We start from the raw sequence: 22,903 nt of genomic DNA, 5'->3' as shown, positions 1-22,903 counted from the left end.
CATAAATATCCACTGTGAAGAGGTCTCCTGAAAACAAGTAATTTTTAAACAGCTTTTTTGTTTATTAGTTCTGGCTTTTTATTTTTGTGTTTCTGGCTATATACAAACACGTCAACAAGTGAAGTGTTTGCAACAGCCTGATTGATCTAATCTTTAACTGCATCTCAGTTTCTTTGTGAAGATTTTTTTGGTTTAAAGCAGAAGAGCACACATTTACATCTACCTATTGCACAATTAGTTACTTTTTTTACTAAGCTTCCCATTAAAGTAATTCCACTACTAGACCGAATAGCTGCAGAGAACCATTTTGGTCCGTTGGCTCAACGACTCCCAGAATAAAATAAAAATAATAATAATAAAAAATCTCTAATTAAGCCATTACATAGAAATGTACTCAAAAAGCCTTGGAGAGTTCATGAGTAAACAACATTTGTTTAAAAAACACCTCTGTAATAAAGTACAGTACAGTATACGGATGATATACCATAATAGCTCCAGATGGAGCTGTTACAGACAACAATAATGCATTTAAAATGTTTATTACAGGCTTTTTCTTTTTTTTTAATTGTGGTTAAAAAAAAAAAATCCCCCGAGGATATTTAAAGCATAAAAACTACTTTAAAGGTTCTATCAACAAGTCGATTTATAATCATTAAAAATAAAAACAATGAACATCACATTTGAGCAAGCACTCCATCATAACCCTACTCCTAGTACCAGGTTAATGCAGTAACCTCCAGCCGGCGTTCACAGTTATTACATCTACTGGACCACTACAGGCTATCCTGATGAAGGCTGAAGTATCAGCACAGATTTCCAGCTTTCACTCTAAATTTCTCCCTTTGAATACTTAGGTGAGAATGTTAACATTCTTACAATAGTTTTATATAAGCAAGAGCATTATAATATTATAATTTAATAACAGACTTGTTATTAAATCAGCCTTCTAAAATATAAAAATAGTTGATATTGAGAAAGTGTCTTTCAATCATACTTCAATCTTCACAGTTTTAATAAGAAATACCTAATTACAACCATCACGTTATGATGTATATTTAGCTGATTTCATGTAAATAGACAATCAGTTAAAAACATATCTACTAAGATTAAATATAGTCAAATTGCAAAACCATACAATCTGACGATGTTGTCATGTGCTCTTTCAAAGAGTGCATAGGACATTTCTGCAGCAGTCAGTACAGTAAATTATATTGATGTAATCCCAGTCAAAGCTGTAAACGTTCCTAATTGCAGTTTCTTGGAAACTTTTTTGTTCCTTTCAAGTTTTTATTAGCAAGCTGCACTGGGCATCCCCCTGCCATATTTTTTTCCCCCCATCAGTTACAGACAGAATCATCATCCACCTTCCACCCCTCTGGCTGTTCAAAACCACTCATAAGCATTTCTTCAATAGATTCAGGGTAGCAATCCTTCCCTTGCAGTGCACAATAACACTTCCCACATGCCATTGTTAGCAAGGCCCCCTGTGCACGATCTTGAGAAGCGGGCTGACGAAGAAGTCTTGCTATGCCTTAATGGGATTTCCTGCAGGCTTGGGATCATAACCATATAGGAAAGTAGCTGCTATTACGAGGACAGCTCCGAAGAAAAAGACACTGAATAGAATAGAGATAAAAAACTGTTAGCTTGTTTTAATTGCTGCACTTTTATTTATGCAATACAATACAATCAAAAGAAAGGACATTCTTCCTGTGTGAACACATAAAGTGTATTTGTCCTAATTATAAAGAACAAAATAATTTGAATATATTCATTATAAAAGGATGCAGGAAGAAGTTGAAATAAGAAACTTACATCCACAAAGTAGTGTATTATTATACTGACATTCTGAAAATTAAAATCAGTTTCATGGAACAGCTGTCAGAAGTAGTAAGACCAGTTTGTTTGGTTTTTTTTTTTTCCCCCTCTTTCTTTTGCCTAAAACTCAGTGGGAAACGCAAGCAAAAAAACAAAAGGTAAAGAAGCGTAACTACGGTGGTTACCCAGCTATTTATAACATCTTACGTATATTAGCTGCTGTAGTTGCATTTGCTTTGAAGTCCAAAGCTTATGTTAAAACAAATTATTGCTGCCCAAGAACCAGTTTGCAAGTCAGTATCATCTAATTTTTGGCAGGTACATAAAGATTTATGTGAGGAAAAGATAATAAAGGCATCTTTTTGTATTGTGACATAGGGGCCTTTCAAGTTGTTTTGATAACTACAAGTCTGAAACAAAATATCCAAAGCCAACAGACAATCAGTACACATTTTAGAAAAGAACCTTGTCATAAAGGCATGACAATGCTAACAATTGGATCTTCTGAATAAAACACTAAAAAAGCTGTGGTGTGTGACGTGATAATCCTTCAGAGAATACCGTTAGCCCATTTCTGGACACAATCCATTGCAACACATTCAAGCACTTAAGTAATTTACATCTATTATCCCAATCAATAATGTGTGTTGAAGTGAGAGAAACAATTAGTCGGTTTCAGTTCAAATTAATTCAGTTGGTATAGGCAAGGTATTAAAGATTGTGTTTGATTAACTCAAGTTAATCAAGTTTTATTAAATGAGATGGCTTCAAGTCCTACATGCTGCTAGTTGGCTACATCTCATTTAATTATTACCACTGTTTCCCTTTTCACCCTGTTTGCAGAAGCTGATAAGTTACTTATTAATTTTCCACTCCAGCACGCAGAAATTCTTAAAATGAATGTAGAAAGTGGTTTAACAGGACAAGCAGAGTCCAGGTATAACTGAAGTTGAATGTCTTCCACTTTTCAATCCTAAATAATTGTTCTGCTTCTTTTTGAATGCTTAAGTAAACTCCTAGTAATATTGCAAATGCTACTGTTAGATAAAAAGCTGTTTCTTTACATAAGATACAAAAGTTGTAAATATTATTAAAAATATCTTCACACTACACCTAGGTGTAATATATGTGAGGAGCACAGGTCCATTATAAGCAAAATCCTATTAATATATCTGATTTTCGAGCATTACTTCTATTCTCTGTACATTAACACGCACTGCCAAGACAAGCACCACTCCAGAATATGACCATGTACCAAGCCCGCAGTGCACAGAGCTACTGAAATCAGATTCACAGAGCATTGGGACACAGTGCTCTGGGCCCAGGGGTGCACAGCAAGCGTTTTTCTCTCTCTCCTTGGTTGGGTATTCTTGCTAACAGATACTGTATTGTCTTCTGGGTGTCCACGGGCAACTACTTGCTGCAGAGTAACTTCCATGGGCCTAAGTTTGCAGCTATCTTTTTTTTTTAGAGATTGATTTGTGACTGGAAACTCGATCATCACCACCATGGCTGTGCAGCCGCAAGGGATGCAGAGCGAGGGCCGGGAGGCGCAGGCACAGCAGCCGGGCCCCCACCGGGGCCAGCAGCGGGCAGAGCAGCTCGGCCCCACTCACCGAGCCCAGTGGGGAGCACCGAGGGCCAGGATCTGGGGTTTAGCGAACCCTGACCTGCGGGGCTGCATCCTACTCAAAATCTACCCTTGCCAACTGTAGTCAAAACCAAAGCATTAGTTACAGTATTTCACTAAACCAAGCTGCCCTGGGCAAGCTGTATCCAACACTCCAGAAGTGTAGCTTGCACTGTTTTTTAGATTTATTTTTTCAATTATGTCTGTAAGCATTAAGTTCTCAACCATTTTTGTTTTCCAGCATGCATGGTAAATCATTCTTACCTTGTAGGGACAAAATCTTGCAGCCAAAAATAGGAGATCAGTGTTGACAGTATAATGGAGAGAGAAGTTGCAAATCCTTTTAAAATGTTGTCTGCGTATTTTATAACAGCAGCAATCACCAGCCCTCCGAGTGCCTGAAAAACATGGAGGTTTGGATTTGCAACCTGCTGATTCCACTGAGAGTGTCCACACATGCTTACTTTATGAAAAGGTTTTGTCTATGTTTAGGAACATTGTATTTATTTTGTGCTATGGATACGCACTATTGAAGATTAAATATTGGAGTTGTTCTTTCCCCATTAAAGAAATTGTTGCTCATGCAGTCTGTTCTGATTGTATTACCACCATTAAATTAGTGGAAATGCTTGTATCATACATTTTTAGCCACAGCAGAAAGGGCACATATGTATTTCTTTTTCAAACATTGCAAAAGAAATAATGCTTACACGCTTTTATGTTGCACAATACTTAGTCATATACTTGCTGTATATTTTCCAGGTTTTTATTTAGAGACTTTTGACCCTAGAATTCTCAGTAGCTTCAATGACACCCATTGGTTTCCCCAGTCATTTACAGAAGAGGAAATTCCAGGCCTGCACAGACACAAGATACAAAGTCTCCTACCTGTAAAACAACAACTATCCACGTAAGTTTATTGTATCCTTGAAAAAATCCATTCTTTGACAGCTGTTCTCCATCATAAATGTATACACCCATCAGTCCAAATATGCTACCAAAAAATCCTGAAAGCACAAGATGGATTTAAAAGCTACAGGTGAAAAACATGCAAACAGGTTCCTTGTCCTCAAGGACTGCTCACATATACCTGATCTGAATTCAGGACTGGTACCTGCAATACTATCATGTTCAAATGTAATCAGTGTTCAGACATATATTCTCTTTTAAATGCCATTTCCCACACTTATGACGAGTTCTGAGTGTTTCCATTAGAACATTTTTTGATATTTATCTTCCATTGTTTCCTACTGATTTTTATTTATGATACATAGCAAATTTCACTTAAATACAATTTCGGTTTTCTTTAAACTAGTCATGACTAATGTCACACTATAACCTAGAGATACAAACGGAAAACTTTCAGTGGAGGAGACTGTCACTAACTGGCAAGAGCAGGACTTAGCAGTTTGCCATTCAGAGAAGGATTTTGGAAGTGAGATTCGTCTGAACCAGTCTCAAACACAGAGAATGTTTATTAGTAGAGACTTAATGTCAAAAGAAAAAAATGAGATGAGATTAAGAAGTTTATAACTGGGCAAGTAATGTGTTCTTCTGTCAGATGGGAAGCTTTACCTGAGCCCCTCAGGCACGGAAGTAATGCAAGCACCTCCTCTGACTGATGTAGTCTCTAGTCCTGAGCAGGAAAGGGGGAATGTTTTTTTCCATTCCTTTTCTGTGAAAAGCTGACCTTTATTTTCATCACATTTCTTTGTGTCTGAAAAGGGTGGCATTGTTTTGAACAAAATAAAGGCTTCTGCTTGACAAGAAACAATTCCTTTTGTAGATGTAATTTCAAATGAAGGTTTCATTCAGATTAAACCAATTAATTCTATTTTCCAATTGATCTGCTAAAACATATAAAGCTAACTATTTGTATATCACTAACATGATACTAGTATGCACTAAAAACTGAATTTTTAAACAATTATTCAAATATATTTTCAATTTTTTTTCTTGAGTTTTAAAAATTCTCTATGGATATGAAAATGAAACCCAGGTTGAAAGTAAGCGTTTTGTTATTTGTATTTTAAGAAAATCTCTATTTCAAAGCTCTTGCTTATGACTGACTTGCTCCAGAATGATACAATGCCTTAAGCAGACAACTACCTTGCATTTGCAGAAAGGATACACTAATGCATTTTTTTATATTGTGATTTTGTGTTTTAAATACTTTCTAAAAGCTCTATCAATAAACCCTCTATGAAACATTACAAAATTTATTTCATTTTTGAACTAAAAACAACCTTACTAGTAAACTATTTTACTAAATTTTGCATTGAAGCAAACTAAGCTCACTGACAAAAAAAAAAAAAAGTCAAGCGTTTCAATTTTCACTGTTATCACGGATACTTATGTCTTCATATATCACAGTCCTAGTTATTCATTACCTTGAACTGTTTGTCTTTAGATGCAGTCTGTTTTGATCTCATTGTTTTGAAAGAGCAATTACTGGAACATTCAATATATGGCCAGGCCAACTATCAAGGCAGCGCACTCATCTGTTTGCATACATAATTCTGGGCACTGCAGAAAACTGAAGTGTTTCAGAAACGATGACTGATTTTTCAACAATTATCAATGTTTAACTGGAAATTGTTTTGGATACTTGCATTGATTTTTCACAAAAGTGCTTTTAGCATGGAAATTGAGAGTAATAATCAGTTTTCCTTGGTAAGGGATTTTACTTTGTAGTTCCATCTTACCTTAAATCCTGGACTAGGCTCCAACTACCTATCCTTCTCTGCCTCCAAAATTCCTTAATATAACCTTTCCTGATGTATCCCCTACACCCTGTTCAAGAAAACTTAGTTTTTACATACTATCTGCTAGTATTCACTGAAATTGTGTAAGTCCAAGTTTTGATCCCCTTCTCTGTCCTCAAGCTTCAAAACATTAAGGACATTTGAAAATACTAAAATATAATCAAAATGCAGTTCCGTGTTTTTAACTGAAACCATTTATAATTAAAACACAGCAACAGTAAAAGAAAGGAAAAGTATTGCTTGTATTCAGACATTTTTGACGATACAAGTTTTTGACCAACTATTTAATTAAAAAAACCCCACATACCCCCTCCTGTTTCTATGGTACTTCATTACAGTCTACCAGACTCAGCACACAGCTCTGATGCACTGAATCATCCTCACAACTTAATCGTACAGTGCTTTGGAGTTTATAAAGAGTCAATCCTAAGGTGCTGGAAAGGTCAAATTGCACTGAAAACATTTATTCAAATATGCAACAAAAGAAATATTGCCTACAGGTGGAGACCAGAGGGATTCCATAAGAGAAAGGAGGGCAACCCCTACAGTAAGTTTTGTGCCCACTGCAGAACAAGAACAAAATAATATTGTTGATGTTGTATTTTCAACCCTATAAACTGGACATAATTGCTTTGAGGAGAGGAAAAATTCATTCAGGAAAAAGGATTGACTCTGTTGCAATTAATACCTAGGGTCTAAAAGACCCAGAACTACTCTGGAAAGAGAAGGTATTTTCTTACTGACTGGTGCTTAACAGGTAAGGGCATTAAAAGAAGCAAGATTAACTGTATTTTGCACAAGCCTCTCTCCAGTGATTATACCAACAACTAAAACTGAACTTCGTATTGAAGTAATAAAAATTCATTATCTCGACTTTATTCACAAACAAAGCAGGTTTTGTATTAACATTTCCAACCTATAACAACTGCCTACCCAGGCACAAGAGTATGTTCATTCTACACCACCTCAAAGTATTGATTTTCAGGTTTTTTTTCTTTTGTTTTAATGTTTAATACTTTATTTTAATGTTCCTATATTCTCTTTAAAAAAAAAAAAGCAAGGTAAAAAAGGAAAAAGGAATACTGTCTGTATTTATCAGATCTTAACGAATTAGTGCAAAAATGGTTTTTAAACACAAAGGGTACACAGAATCCTGCATAAGATAACCTTCTTCAGAAAATTTTAAATAAAACTTCAGTCAGGGGATTCTGTGCAAACTTACACTCTATAAGGAAGTTAAGTCAAGGATTAGGTCGAGGTCAGAAAGTAACTGCTAGAATTCTGTCTAGCATAGTTTATACTCTTGTTTTAAAAGTACTTTTATGCAGAATACTAAAATACTGGCGATATCTTTTGTCTATATATATTTTTTACATTTATCTCAGCTCTTCTGAAGGCAGCATCTCTAGATAACTAAAATTAAACTTACCAAGCTGGATGTTTCTGATCCACACAGACTGCTTGGTTTCCTTTAAAATTTTCTCAAAATAAACCCCAGCAAATCCACTGGAAAAGCACGCTATGAGAACTGCAATCAGTCCTACAAACTGAGATCCTGCTGAATGCTCCTTAGCAGCTGTTGCTTGAGAGTCTGAAGGCCACTGGACGTAAAAACAGTTATACAAAATTCACTGATATACTCAAGTCATGATTTATTATAAAATGTACATTTGTTTTCTAGTCACAGTAACAGTTTCTAAATGCAGACAATCACATGCTTCTAAAGCTTTGTATTTTGCAGCATAAATACTTTCAAAGGACTGCAAAGTCATAATTTTTCTTTCTAAATAGTTGTGAGGAGTAGAACTGTGCCTGAACTGGGACAATACTCATCAATTTAAACAGGTCCAAAATTTATGTTTTATAAGCCAGAACTGTTCCCAAATGCCAGCATGACTTATCATGTTCATCCACTGTCACCAACTTTTGCTACCCGACGGTTAGTTACCTTACAAACAGAAGCAGATTTAGATCTGTTGTCTTTAAGACAGGATGAACTGTAATTTGCATGCGTGCCTCTTCAGTGATTAAGGAGATAACTATAACAAGCTGAAATTTATGAAGCTAAATCCCGCAATACACCTAATGCTAACAGAATAAAATGCAATGCCACAGACAAAAACACACTGAAGAGTCTGTTAATTACAATCAGAACGGTTTGTCTTCAGTTTTAAATATTAAATTTGAAAATCTATAAAATCTAATCCTCTGATTTTTTTCCAAATCCTTACTTTTTAAATAAAAATTTCTGGAATACACTAAATCTGCTAAAAATTCTTAAAATGGTCTTATCCCATGATCCTGCCCGCTGAAAACTACAAGCTTCTGTACCTGTTTACTATTTAGAACAGAGGCCAAGTTTGCCTCTTGAAAATGTTCAAGTAAAATTGCTACGCTGAAACTGTACCCTAAGGCGAGCAGCAGGACTGTGCTGGCATAGAAGATTTGTGAATCCCTAATGTCTGAAGAAGTGTGCTAATAAATACTGTTATTACTGCTATTTCCAAGTTGCTCCAGAAGACCTGTCACATTCTACAGCAGAGCACTGGGACACAAAAGAGGTGCTATCTTCTGCTTTTTAACCACCTCTGGTGCTCTCTAGCCCTGGCCAGTTGTGATTTGTAGGTCTTGACCACACTTTGGTGCTCGTGTACAGCTGGTAGAATCAGACAGCTTTATCATCAGTATAGAAATCCGTGTTCTTTGAATAAACACATTAAATAAACAAAAAACACCTCTTAATATCTACCTGCACAAATGCCACTCCTGTCATTAATATCACTAATGAAAGCCACTGGTACACGCCCAACTTCTTGCTTAACATGGACACAGAAAACAATGCTGTGGTAAGAATTTTCAGTTGATATGTAACCTAGAAGAACACAGAAACAGTTACCACTGCATAATTCACACTTTTTTTTTTTTTTTTGAAACTTACAGAGAAATCCAAATGCACAATACCTGATATGTGGCTGCATCTAGGTTTGACAGTGCTACATACAGCAAGTTATTCTGAAGAGTATAAATTCCTGAAGGAATAGCAAGTTTAAGAGTTTCCATGGGTTTATTAAGGATTTCATCATGTAGCACTCTGTTCAGAGTCCGTAAATTGCACTCTATCCAAAGAAAAAAATAAAAGAAACAGATATTCACTAAAAGGAAACAGGGGGGAAGAGACTGCTAGAAATGTTCTGTTCTTAAAGATTGCTGCCCCCTTTTTATAGCTATCACTGCTATCAAGACCTCAAAATACTATGTATGTTTGCCTTTCATAAGCTTCACATGTATTTATGCATGTAAAATGACATTTTCAAGCTGCTGAAGATCTAATACATATGTCAGCAAAATACATAAATTCAGTATAACACATACAAAATAAGAACTAAAGTAAATCTGAAAATCCTTTTCTTGAGTTTAAAACTGTGCTTTTTCCTGTAGTTACAAAATTGAGTCCTTCTTTCTGCATCTGTTGTTTATTATAGGCTTTCAAGTTATCAATCATTCTTTGGACACACAAAGTTTTTCATTTTTTCCTATTTCTACGTATGAATTTTTTAAAATGCCTGAGCAAACACAAGCTTCAAGATGTTGGCAGAAAATTTACTCCTGTACTCCTCAGTATCCCCACTATTTAGAGACAGCTCTCTTCAACAAATATACAATATCCTGAATCATGTGTTGAGGGGTGAGGTATGATGAGTGTCTTTCTCTTACACGAGAAGCAAAATGCTTTGTTGGATGCCTGTACTCACATGGCTGCTTTGTAGTTGTCACTATAACAGAGCATATTGGTTAGGAAAATTACTTGGTGCAAGATTTGACACATACTGCTGTCTTTGTAGACCAATAGAACACAGGCCAAAATCTTCAGAAGTTCAGCAATAACTACTGCAGTAGAGGATAAGTAACGAGGTCCTTCTTCTTTCAGCGTCCGAGAATAACGCATGGTCAAGACTAAACTTGTGGTCTGAAAAACCAGGATGCCCAAGGAAAGGTATTTTAAATTGGTAGACATTTCTTGACTTTCTCCTTCCTGAAACAGAAAAACCAACAAACCAACCAACCCAGGATTAAAAGGTAGTATTTCAGATAGATGTTTCCCTTGGGAATCAGCGTATTAAAACAAGTTATCGAGGGAGCTCAGCCAAAGGAGAACAACAAAACTAATCTGGTATTTTAGAAGAAAAATGACACTAACACTTTAAGAATGTTTTTCAAATACATAATTACAACTGGGAAGCATATCACAATATTAGGAGAAGTGATAATTAATAGAGAAATTAAATTAATATTTCTTATCCGTAATAATAATAAAGTAAAATAAGGACTATTAACTGATAATTATGTTTCTAGTAACTGGTTTCACAGAAGAAATCTCCCAAGTTAAATCAATCATGAATTTCTTTATATAGGTGAAGGCCCACACTGTGGGACTGCAGAATGCCCAGTAGCCCTGCTGCAATGAGCTGTCCCCAGAATGAAGACATCTTCTCATGCTTCTACCTCTCCAGTTTTTCAAGTTGCAGCCTCTGCCTTGCCAGATGACACTGTGCCAGCACAAATTAGGGGGAGGGTTGCATTGCTTTGAATGAAAATGAGAGGTATGCCTGATGCCAAAGGAAAAGAAGAGTTGCGGGAAAGCAGAGATGGATAGGAAGAAGCAGGATGGAAGAGGTGAAGAAGGAGAGGACACTAAACCTGTGCTGCTGATCATCCTGCTCACAAAAAATTAGTTGAATACAGATGAACAAGTGACTGCACCTATCTTCTCATACTGCAGTGACTACCACAAACCTTACAACAGTAAAGCTGTATCATCCTTATCTCTACCACAAGCATCCACTAAGCTGACATGGTTTTCTTTGACCTTTGTCACCAACTAGAGCATCAGTGGTGCAGGAGAGCAATAGAGAAAGCAATGCTCATTTTGCAAGCGTAACATATTACAAGAAAATTAAAGAACACATCACTCTACTCAGAATATTCTATAATTTTCTGCTCTTCTTCATATTACGAATTTCCATACACACAGAAATTAATGCTTCCTATAAAAAATTAAATACTACTGCCTTCACTATTCAATATTCAAAAACAGAGCAGTGTTTTTAATGTCAATGTAAAATTAAATCAGTAATTAAAAGTTAATACTTTTTAAGTAACAGGAAACCAGAAACAAGTCAAGACAATGAATGCAGTTCTGGCATTTAGAAGTCTAGAAATGGTATAAGCAGTACTTACGGGATGCATTTGCAAAAGCTACATGTTCTATACCTACAGGTACACACGTTTTGACTCATTAACTATCTAGTGTTGTACACACTGCTGAAGGATGTGCTGATACCTCTAAATATTTGTAGCTGAAACTGAATCTGTTTCTTGCTGACTGCATTTGTCTAGCTCAAGATGCATTGCATAACAATTTTCATTGCTTTTTTTTCAGAGATCTGGAGAGCTGTGCTATTGACATGTTTCTGATTTGCATTTATCTTGTCTCTAAGCATTAACAGATTTTCTACAGTCCAGTATACAAAGTCAAATTAATACCTATACGGCAGGGATACTTAAAGAGATATTGCAGTAACCTGCAAACAAATAGGAATTGCCAACAGCTGAAGAGATACAAAGTACATACCCGCATCCTACACAATACAATTCGATAAAATTCTAAAAATGTTTGTAAAAGCATATTCAAAAAGAAAGAAGAAAAATATTCCAGGATGCAAAAGAAATCGAGGAAGAAATACACAAGGATTCCTTTATGGATTCTTAACAGAAGATACTTTTGTAAGAACTACGATTTCATTTATCTTGCTGAAGAATAAAGATGCAACTGCACTAGATGATATAAATCAGATAGAAATATAAAGCATGAAGAAGAAAGATGCAGACAACATTCAAGATTTGCTAACTTTTCCCACAGGTTCTGGTGGAATTACAACTTAATAATAAGTTAATATCTGGAGGACATTAACTGTGGAATTATGCTCCATCAAAACCAAAATGGAGATCAGTCAGGGAAACATCTTTGAAGAACAGTTTTGCTATAGCTGAGAACAAGAAGGAGAAAGCGAAGAACAGGTCCAATGAAGGGATGAAGAGAGGACGTGCAAGGTCAGAGATTATGCTCTGTGGAGAAATACGAGGAGCACAGAGGAGACAGGGAGAGAAAAAGGGAAAGGAAAAAACCTACAAAATCCACTGAGAAAATAAAGAACTGAACTTCATGAGAAAGTCTGTCTATGCTACTGGAGAAAATTGACACTGCAAAACACACATTTAGGTGAGCCAAATTGCACAAACCATTTCTTCCACCTTTTCTATCTACCTTGACTTTTAGTATTGAGATCTGATAATCTCGAAACACAAAAAGCAATATAACGTTAAGATGAACAACACTAGACTTCATGAAAGCACATCTTCAGATAAATAAGTTTTTAAGCTTCTTGGTGTTCAGTGTTCAAAATGCTTCCAAACAAAATATAGATAATGGGAACACATATCTCTCCTGAACTTGGACCCAAACTCCTGCATCCTGTGGACCTGTGAAGTGACAAAGGGTTTTAGAGAAGTCCAAAATTCTCAGAGATCAGTTCCTTGGACTTCAAACCAGGTTATAATTACAGAAAATCACATTCACATGAATTACTTGCTGAAGTACAACCAGCTATTTACTAAAGATTTTAAAATATAATTTTAAAAGTAAATCACTATTACCTGGTTTATGAACTAATATCAAAGCATTCAGCGTGAAAACATATCAACAAGCACAACAGTTTAATAAACCCATCAGCAAAGCCATAAGGAATACATACCACCATCTTATCCTGAACAGTCTTGCTTTCAATAGTAGGCATGATAGAAAAGGGAATGTCTCAAAAAGCCGTCAGTTGCAGGAAACATTTCATTATCATAATTCAGTAAATCAGTTTCAGAATTTCTGAAATTCACACAACTGGACTTCTAAGTGCCCAGTGCTGAAATAAGGATATCTGTCAAAAGCTGTCCTGTCAGCAGCCAGCAAGACAGGCTTGCAGAGAACAAGGGTAGGAAGTTTTATGCTGTACTTTACAAATAGTTGCTTCACAGAGCAGGAACTACAAAGTCCTGAAACTTACGTACACCAGTAAACCAATCACCCTTTACTGAGCACACATACCTTATCAGCTCCCCCGTCCCTCTTCCTTTCTTTGTAAGAGCTGCGTATCAGTTCATAGAACTCAGTACAAACTGGGGACTGGATCCAGAAAAGGAGCCGAGTGCTGAACTTCCAAAGGTTACACTGTCTTCGGCTGCAGTTCCACGGCAGGTTTAGATTTACAGATTCACTACCAGAGATGTAATTGCTCTCTTCTAGCCTTCAGCTCCTGCTGCCCTCACTGCAACATGCTGTGCAGCCGTATACACCATGAACCATTGTCTTCAGTAACAGCCCACACTTCTGTTGTCTTAAACCAACAATGAAATGAAAGTTCCCAATGCATTTCCTGTACAGAGTTACAACCAGGCTTAGATTTCTTACTGGGCTTTGGACAGCCTGCTCAGTATTCTGCAGGATGCATCCATTCCGAAAATCAGATTTAGACTTGCTAATTCAAAGACTGAAAGTTGAGCGGTCACATTAACTCAGTGACCCTTGAACTGTACCTTACAGTGAGAGGTGATAAGTACCTGCAACTCATTGACCCTTAGCCTGGCACATCTGTCAGCTCAGTGACAAGCGTCACAAGTGTCTTTTACTAGTCTAGGAAAAAAAAAAAAGTAAACCACTTCTGTGTAGCTTTTTTCCCCACACATGATGTGGGCACACCCTCCAGCCAGCAGCACAGGAGGCAGGCAAAGAGGTTAAAGGCAGATCTATACGGAAAGTCAACATGCAGTTTGCCAAGATGGTATTTACAGCCATATAACACAGGTGGAGAAAATGCAGCTGGATACAACGTGAAGAGCTCTTCTTAAACATATAAAGCAAAGGACCCCGGAAAGGGTTCACAGACTCAGAAACATAAAAACCTCCAATCTATACAGGGAGTAATGCCTTCAGCTCAAACTCACACTGTGCAGAGTCTGAAAAATACCTGCTCAAAGGAAGTGGGTTTTTTTAAGTGAAAAAAATCACATATTTACATTTAATAACATTAATTCAGACAAAATGAATATATTTCTGACTTGCAGATTTTCATATCTCTTGGTAATTTCTCCTTCATAGGCCAACATTTTATATTTTAAATTTTATTTTTATATCATCCCTGTATTTACCTTCCTAAAATACTCGTAAATTCTAATGCTTGCAAATGAAATACATTAGGCCAAAGCAATCAATTTGACTTAATGAACAGTAAACATACTATATATATTTTATTTTCCTCTATCCACTCTTAACAAAACTCGCTAATATTAATCTGGATTTACTACAGGAGTAACAAGAAGATTATTACAGGACTTTCCTTAACCTTAAGACTTTGTCTGATGTTTGATCTGATGGTACAAACTTTTTTGCTTCTCAGCTGCTAAATATCTACTGTGTCAGAATCTTGTGCAAAACTGTGGATTAGGTTATGACTTCATCCTATTCTTGAGTTTGCAGAAGGTCTTAAAATCTGACAGAATTACTTTAGTTTGAGGTATCTAAAACACTAAAAAAGAGAATTCTAGAAGGAAATATGATTAAGTTATATTAAATGCTCTTTAGCTAAACTTAGAGACTAAAAACTGTCTGGAGCTATTTTCCAAAGATGGTTGGAGTTACACTGCCCATCACTGAGATCCTCCAGCGAGCACAGCCTAACACCATCTGCAAGAACAAAAGAGCAGAGCCTACTCCACAGATCCAGGCACTGGCGCTTCTGAAATTTCACATCATGCTGATAGAAATATATTAAGATAAAGCAAGTACAGAACTATTAAAACTCAACCTTGTCTAAGGTCAAGTCTCTAACTGATTAGCATGTTTTAGGCTCCTTGAAACTTTAAGGCTGGGGTGCCTTAAATTTTCACATATTGTTTTATAAATAAAAAAAAGATGACAGTCCATGCACAGATGATCCCAAATTCATTTTTTTGACTGCATATCAACCACACTGAAAGTTCTTTCAGTATCCCAAACTACACAGTATTCTGCATTATATTTCATTAATTCAGCCTGAATTTGAATCACTGTAGCTTGTTCACTTACTATATTAATTGAATTTAATCCTCCTTAAGTTTTTGAAACTTCAAGAGAATATCAGAGAAAACTTGAAAAAAAAAAAAAAGAAATCAGCATTTAACTCCCCCCCAACCCAAACACTGAACTGTATCTTAGGAAGAAGCTAACACAATGAAAAAAGGAATTAACAATGCATTTCAATGTCACGTAGCAAAAAAAAGCAGGTTAAATGCACAGAGTAAATTTAACAACATGCTCTCTGCCAAATGACAGAGCAATCCACAGTTAAATCATGCACTGCAATTGCTACCAGATGTGATGGGCTACCTTGCAGTCAATGAGCTCCTCTCACTGTAAGATACAATTTAAAAGTCACTTAAAATGGTTCTGGGGTACCTATGGTGATGATGTCTATAAATTGAGGTCCATTTACCAGTTAACAGTGACGCATTTTTAGAGCCAATCCATAGAAGAATTCATGACAGAAGGAAGGTAACTGGTTTAGGCTCCCACCCTGCGACTGAGACCTCACTAGCAGAGCCCAGGATTCTACACAGGCACAAAAGCAAAGGCCTTCTAAGGTGATGGCGTAAGGATGTACCCTATGGAAAGCAAAGGCATAAAGAGTAACAGAAAATTGCAAAATGAGGCCTTTCCAACAGGCTACAGTGTTAACGTTCATATTAATTGCTAGCCCTTTTCCAGAAGAGTTGACATGGAAATAACTTCTACTGGCAACTATTTCTTTACTCCTCCCTACTCTGTCACCAGGAAAGCTAATCTAATAATAAATTACAACCTACGATCATGCTTCCCATCTCCCCAGTGGTGGCGTCACGTGAATTGCATTCCTTTCAGCCTAATTGTGAAAAGTTTTCACTGCTGATGGTCTTTTGGAGTAAAAGGCAAAGTTACAGGAGATATTGCTATTGCTAGCTCTTACTCCATGCTAAGACGGATGAGTTTAAGATCACTTAACCAAAGGCTCTTGCACATTAGTTAAAATACAAAGCTAAACACAAGCATACAATAACCTCTTAAAACTGCAAAAGGCAAAGTTTAAGTTTTGTGTGTCAGTACACCAAGTTTCGTGTTGGGGATCTGCCAGAAAATAAGCACTGATTGAATTTGCTTTAGGGAAGGAAAAACAGAGTGGGAAGCTAAGTACACCATTTCAATGGAACAGGAACAAGACACACTTCCTGGGCATTTGCTTTGAAATCAAGAAAGCAGATTAGAGAAACAGGATTGTGTTCTCATATTTCTCACATGAAATGTGAGCCCAGTGCTGACATGACACCTATACAAATATAATAAGCAGGCGGCAAGGAAGAAAAGCAAAACTGGAAGGTGAAGAAGGAGCTTGCTGACAGAACCTGGAGAGCCTATTTTTACAGGACACCCTTCCAAGCTTTTGCATGTGCATTGCCCTCTTCCCAGTGTTGGATAACACACAAGTAACACGCTGCTGATACAACTACATTCCTCAGAGAAAAGTTCTATTCCACAAACTTTCCTTTGGACTCAATATAGCCTTCTTTTTACTAAAAGTAGTACCCAATACAACAAACAGTTTACAAATAGAAATAAAGTGATGTAAGGAAACCCATGCAGTTCAACAAGGCTAAGCATGATGTCCTGCACTTGCCCTCCATCCCCCCAAATATGTAATCTTTCATGGCTGTGCAATAGTTTGTTTTTTTAATAAACCATAATGTTATAAACACTTCTAATAATCTTAAACTTTTATGTCTCACTTTAAAATGTCCTTATTAATGTTTTCTATCTTCCTCTTACACAATACAGGTTTATTTCCTATTCCATCCCATAAGCTATCTACTCTTGTCAGCTGTTCCTCTCCAAATACATAGCACTTCTCAACTAAATCAGTGCAAATTACTTCATCGTTTCAACACTTACCTTGCTCTTTCTTTTGTTTTTCAGTTTGTTACTCATTCTTCTTGCTGGATACATTATAATGTACACTATGGAAAAAATACGCTTTGTTTTTCTCAGAGCTTGGATTTTTCTTCAGAGGTCTTACTAAAAGCAAATCCTCTAGTAAAGTTTTTTTTCCTTACTCTTCTACTAGAAGTGTAAGGGGTTCAGCTACAGCTTACACTTTATGCTATTTATGAACTACTAAGATGTTTTTCCACATGAAGGCTGCCTTCCGACAGTCCTTCCAATTTCTCCATTTACAGTGAAAAAATATTAAAAAATCACTGCATTCCAATAATATTTTCCTGACAAAGATATCAAGCACAGCACAACTCCCTAAGCACAACTCCATCTTGTCCTTTTTGAAATCATGCAGATACCTTTGAGCACTTCTAGCAAGTGCACTTACATTCAGAGCGGCTACGCATTAAACCATAACTGCTAAAGATCAACCAATGATTTTGTCTCAACTTTGCTCCAAAAACCTAGGCTTTTGCCAAGGGTGGTGGAGGCCGTACCAGTGATTCATTGGCCCACAGCTCAATCGGGAAATTCCACCACTGCCAAGCCCAACAAAGCGAATGCAATTACATATTAACTAACACCTAATTTCAGACTATGCTATAAATTGCTTGGGACCTGGGTACAGTTTTCTTACAGGTTGACAAAAAAACTAGCAGTAAGGGAACTTAACACCGCTGAGGTTTTTTGATGACCTGACAAAGAGGTTTCGGTTTTTCTTCTTTTATGGGGTGAAAAAAACCAAACCCTAATGCCATTCCAGTCCCTGACTCAGACAGGAAAAGCTGGGCACTGTGAATCTTAAATGTGAAATTTGTAGCTAAATACTCTTAAAGCCCACCTCACCCCCTTTATCCTTTACACCAAACCAAAGAATCCAAAGGTAAGATTTCTTTGACTGATGAGAATTTGGGTTTGTGAATATGAAAGAAATCACATATCGGTTATTAATACTCAGTGGCTGGGACATTCAGGTCCTCATTCAGCTAAAGCTAACACCAGTATTTCTTATAAGGTGAAGACTTCAACTGTGTGCACAGTAGTCCAATAGTTCTATATTGACATAACAGTTGTTAAGCCAAACTCTGCACGCCAGCACAGAAATTTGATACGACCTGCCTTAACTGCCTCTCGTTTTTCAAACAGTACATACACTGCGTTCATTGTACAGATTGCAGTACAGAAAGACCCTAGCAGTCATGCCTGGGTTCTGTGCACAAGGAGGCACTCGGCTCTCAGCTTTAGTTCAAATGCCCACGGCTCCTCCAGCACACAGGAGTGCAATGCATGAGCTGAAGCACTGCCCTGAACGTAACTCCTGCAGATGGATCAACCCAATGAAGGAGCTTGATTTAAGGTGCTAAAAGACTGAACACTGAGTACAGCCAGGGTTCAGCCACAGCTTACACTTACGCTGTTTATGAATTACTAATCAAATCTGGGTGCTCAAGGCAACGCAGCCACCCTCAGTCAAGGTGACCTAATTTGAATAGAATAGCACAAACTAGATACTATAGTGAAAGTGAATCTGTAGACACTGCAGAAAGCTAGTAATTACAAATAAAATTAGACAGCTGAAGAGTGTACTGAAGGGGTATGACTGTAAAACAAGAAGGTTCAAAAACTGAATCGTGAAATCCTGAACTCCTAACCATCTTACGTTATTATGCTAGATCCTGAGAAGAATTACTATGCCAGATATAAAAAATATTATTTTAGATCTTGAGATTATCTCCCCTGTGCTCTAGAGACACCCTCTACTGATGTGATCTGGCTGTGCAGCCTCCAGAATTCTAACACAGGCACTGAACTTGCATATGCAACATGTACATAGGTACGGACTGAAGTGACTGGTGAAGAATAAGCCCACATTGCAAGCAATTCAAGAATAACAAGAAAGGAATAACTACACCTAGCAAGCCTGTCCCAAAGATCAAGAATGTGCTGTCCTCACTTAACATTGCCAAATCTGAAACAGTTTTAAGCAGACACAGGTGATTCTGTTTCCCTAGGTACCCAGTTCAGACAATCCCTGCCTTTTTCTTGTTATTGCCAACTGTAGCATAAGAAGCATATGGAATTAGGCAGTGTAGGCAGCCTGCAGGGCTGTTAAAGGAACAGTCACTCCTAACAATACATTCCAATAACAAAGAAAAGTCATACTAGTCTGCCAAAACCAGGATTTTTGCTACAACACATTCTACTTCTACAAACCATCACCATCACACTTCTACTTCTACAAAACATCATGCATCCCAAAACAATGGATCCTTATCTCCTAGAGCTGTAATTTTCAATCACAAGTTTTCAGAACACAACATACAAAGGATTGGGACTTGGGGTGCTGGTGGATGAAAAGCTCAACACGAGCTGGCATTGTGCGCTTGCAGCCCAGAAAGCCAACCGTATTGTGGGCTGCATGGCGAGCAGGTTGAGGGAGGCGATTCTGCCTCTTTACCCTTGCTTTGGTGAGATCTCACCTGCAGTACTGCATTCAGTGTTGGAGTCCTCAGCACAAGAAGGACATGGATCTGTTAGAGCGTGTCCAGAGGAGGCCAGAAAGATGATCAGAGGGCTGGAGCACCTCCCGTAGGAAGACAGGCTGAGAGAGTTGGGCTTGTCCAGCCTGGAGAAGAGAAGGCTCTGGGGAGACCTTAGAGCAGCCTTCAGTACTTAAAGAGAGCCTACAGGAAAGCTGGGAAGGGGCTCTTTATCACAGATTGCAGGGATAGGATGAGGAGGAACAGTTCTTAAGCTGAAAGAGGGGAGATTTAGATTATATATAAGGGAAAAAACTTTTTATTGTGAGGGTGGTGAGGCACTGGCACAAGTTGCCCAGAGAAGCCAAGGATGCCCCATCATTCAAGGCCAGGTTGGATGTGGCTTTGAGCAACCAGATCCAGTGGGAGGCGTCCCTGCCCACAGCAGGGGGAAGGTAGAACTTGATGATCTTTAAAGTCCCTTCCAACACAAACCATTAAACGATTCTATGAATCACAAGCTACAGTTTCTAAAGGAAGAGGATACTGTAAATAAGTTCTCCCAAAATGCCCCTCTCACAATGCAACCTCTAAAGACATTTGATGTTTCTTACACTTTTATAAAAGTAAGCCCGCATCACAGAGCTAGAGTTTACTGGACCAGACTGTCTACATAGTGAGAGTTTTTGTAGAGCAGGTCCAGTGTACTAACTTAACAGAGAAGAGCTGAACAGGTCAAGCTTAACTGAGTCCACATACAGAACTCAGACGAGTCAAGTGCAGTGCTTGTGGAGAAAGGCAACCAGACAGATTCGGGGAGAAGCATTCTATCATTTCATATTCATTCTAAACCCTATTTTGTCAGCCTGCACACATGTTCTTTGAAAAGCAAAGGTTGCCTTAGATCCCAGCCCTCCTGTGCAGAGGCTACCTTGACAGATAAGCTTCCTAGTATGGTGCTCGCTCAGTTTTAGAATGGTTTGCACAGGTTCTTTGTGTCCCAAACAACACATCCCTCCACTGCAGAAAGTAGTTTCAGACTTCTCCACCCAACTGTTCCTGAAAAATATTTTCTCTGGTATCCACATCTTCCTCACTCTGATTTAAAATACCATTTAAATGATTAAATAAAATGAAAAAACTTGGAGTACCTTTTGGTGCTTACCTTCTACCTTCCAGTCTATTCCATAATATGCATTATCCTATTCTGTTCGTTTTCTTTCCATCTTCTGGTTTTCTGAGCTAATCCACTAACTTTGTACTGTTAGAGAGTTTCACATTTAGAAAGCCAGTGTGAAATTATGTTGCTGTGAAAATCACAGAACAGTTTGGGCTAGAAGGGATCTTAAAGATCATTCAGTTCCAACCCCTCTGCCATGGGCAGGGGCACCTCCCACAGCTCAGGCGGCCCAAGGCCCATCCAGCCTGGCCCTGAACACCTCCAGGGCTGGGGCAGCCACAGCTTCCCTGGGCAACCTGGGCCAGGGCCTCACCGCCCTCATCGGGAACAATCTCCTTATGTCTAGTGTAAATCTTCCCCCCTCCTATTTAATCCCATTCCCCCTCGTCCTGTCACTCCATGCCCTGCAAACAGCCCCTCCCCAGCTTTCCCGGAGCCCCTTTCAGCGCTGGAAGCTGCCCTCAGGTCTCCCCGGAGCCTCCTCTTCTCCGGGCTGAACAGCCCCAGCTTCCCCAGCCTGTCCCCGCGGCGGAGCTGCTCCAGCCCCCGGATCCCCTCCGTGTCGCTTCTCAAACGCTGATAATTCGTGCCCTTCTGCCGGCCGCCCGCACAGCCCGCGCCGAGCGCCCCTCCCCGGGCGCCTCCCCTCGCCCCTCGCCCCCCGCCGCTCCGGCCGCGGCCCCGCGCCCCCCGGCCCCACCTGCCGCCGCCGCCGGCCGCGCCGCTTCCGGGCGCCGCGGTCCCGTCCCGCAAAGGCTCCGGCTGCCGCCGCGCCCCGCCCGCTCCGTTCCCAGCGCCGCGCCCCGCCACGGCGGCACCGGCCGCGAGCGCAGCAGCCCGGCTGCTCGGGAATCCCCGGCGTAAGGAGGAGATGGAGCCGGTGGAGCGGGTCTGGAGGAGGCGACAAGGACGATCCGAGGGCTGGAGCACCTCCCATACAGGACGGGCTGAGAGAGTTGGGGTTGCTCAGCCTGGAGAAGGAGAAGGCTGCGAGGAGACCTTATAGCGACCTTCCAGACCTGAAGGGGCTACAAGAAAGCTGGGGAGGGACCGTTTACAGAGGCTTGTGGTGACAGGGCTGGGGGCAGTGGGTGTAAACAGGAGAGGGGCAGATTTAGATTAAATATACGGACGAATTTCTTCACTGTAAGAGTGGTGAGGCCCTGGCCCAGGTTGCCCAGGGAAGCTGTGGCTGCCCCAGCCCTGGAGGTGTTCAGGGCCAGGTTGGATGGGCCTTGGGCCGCCTGATGTGGTGGGAGGTGTCCCTGTCCATGGCAGGGGGGTGGGAACTGGATGATCTTTAAGGTCCCTTACAACCCAAACAATTCTATGATTCTATGGTGGGATCAGAAACAGTGTGGCTAGCAGGAGCAGGGCAGCAATTCTGCCCCTGTGCCCAGTGCTGCTGATGCTGCACCTCAAATCCTGGGTTCATTTCTGGGCCCCTCACTACAAGAAAGACATTGAGGTGCTGGAGTGTGTCCAGAGAAGGGCAGCAAAACTGGTGAAGGGTTTGGAGCTCAAGGCTTATGAGGAACAGCTGCGGTGTGAAAATGAATTGATAAAGTTTTGTGCAGCTGGTTTGTATGTTTAATTGTCTTGTCATACAAGTCTGTCTCATATCAAGAGATAATATGCCAACAATCTCCAGACATGGATAAATGACCTGAAAGAATAATCGCTCTCTTAGAGTTGCAAGAATCTATTGATATGCTTAATTGTCTTGTAAAATAGAATTGTCTTAAGTCAAGAAATAACCCAAAGAGACTCTCCAAACATAGTTAGATAACCTAAAAAAAACCCCAAACCATTCTTCAGGGACTTACACGTTTCTTTGTCTAAAACTAGTCTATATACCCACTGCTTTTGTAAGATGGGATGCCTTTTTTAGAAGGGCTGAATCAGTACTGAATTGTAAAATAA

General features: G+C 39.1%; 1 protein-coding gene across 2 annotated transcripts; it reads right to left on the bottom strand.

The window, feature by feature from the left end:
- Window positions 1-38: 38 nt before the first annotated feature.
- SLC35A3 (solute carrier family 35 member A3) lies at window positions 39-21,778 on the bottom strand. 2 transcript variants are annotated; one of them, XM_069862171.1, is made up of 8 exons: window positions 21,681-21,778; window positions 10,042-10,246; window positions 9,175-9,329; window positions 8,963-9,085; window positions 7,643-7,814; window positions 4,337-4,455; window positions 3,713-3,846; window positions 39-1,616 (listed from the first exon to the last, which is right to left on the bottom strand). In XM_069862171.1, exons 2-8 carry the CDS (start codon window positions 10,226-10,228, stop codon window positions 1,526-1,528), a joined length of 981 nt encoding a protein of 326 aa, XP_069718272.1. In that variant the 5' UTR covers window positions 10,229-10,246; window positions 21,681-21,778; the 3' UTR covers window positions 39-1,525. The 2 variants fall into 2 exon arrangements, with proteins under 2 accessions (XP_069718272.1, XP_069718271.1); XM_069862170.1 differs by lacking the exon at window positions 21,681-21,778 and adding an exon at window positions 17,279-17,387.
- Window positions 21,779-22,903: the final 1,125 nt, after the last annotated feature.

The sequence above is a fragment of the Phaenicophaeus curvirostris genome, chromosome 8, assembly GCF_032191515.1.
Source record: "Phaenicophaeus curvirostris isolate KB17595 chromosome 8, BPBGC_Pcur_1.0, whole genome shotgun sequence".
Taxonomy (NCBI): Eukaryota; Metazoa; Chordata; class Aves; order Cuculiformes; family Cuculidae; genus Phaenicophaeus; species Phaenicophaeus curvirostris.
This window is presented reverse-complemented; position numbering and strand designations above follow the sequence as displayed.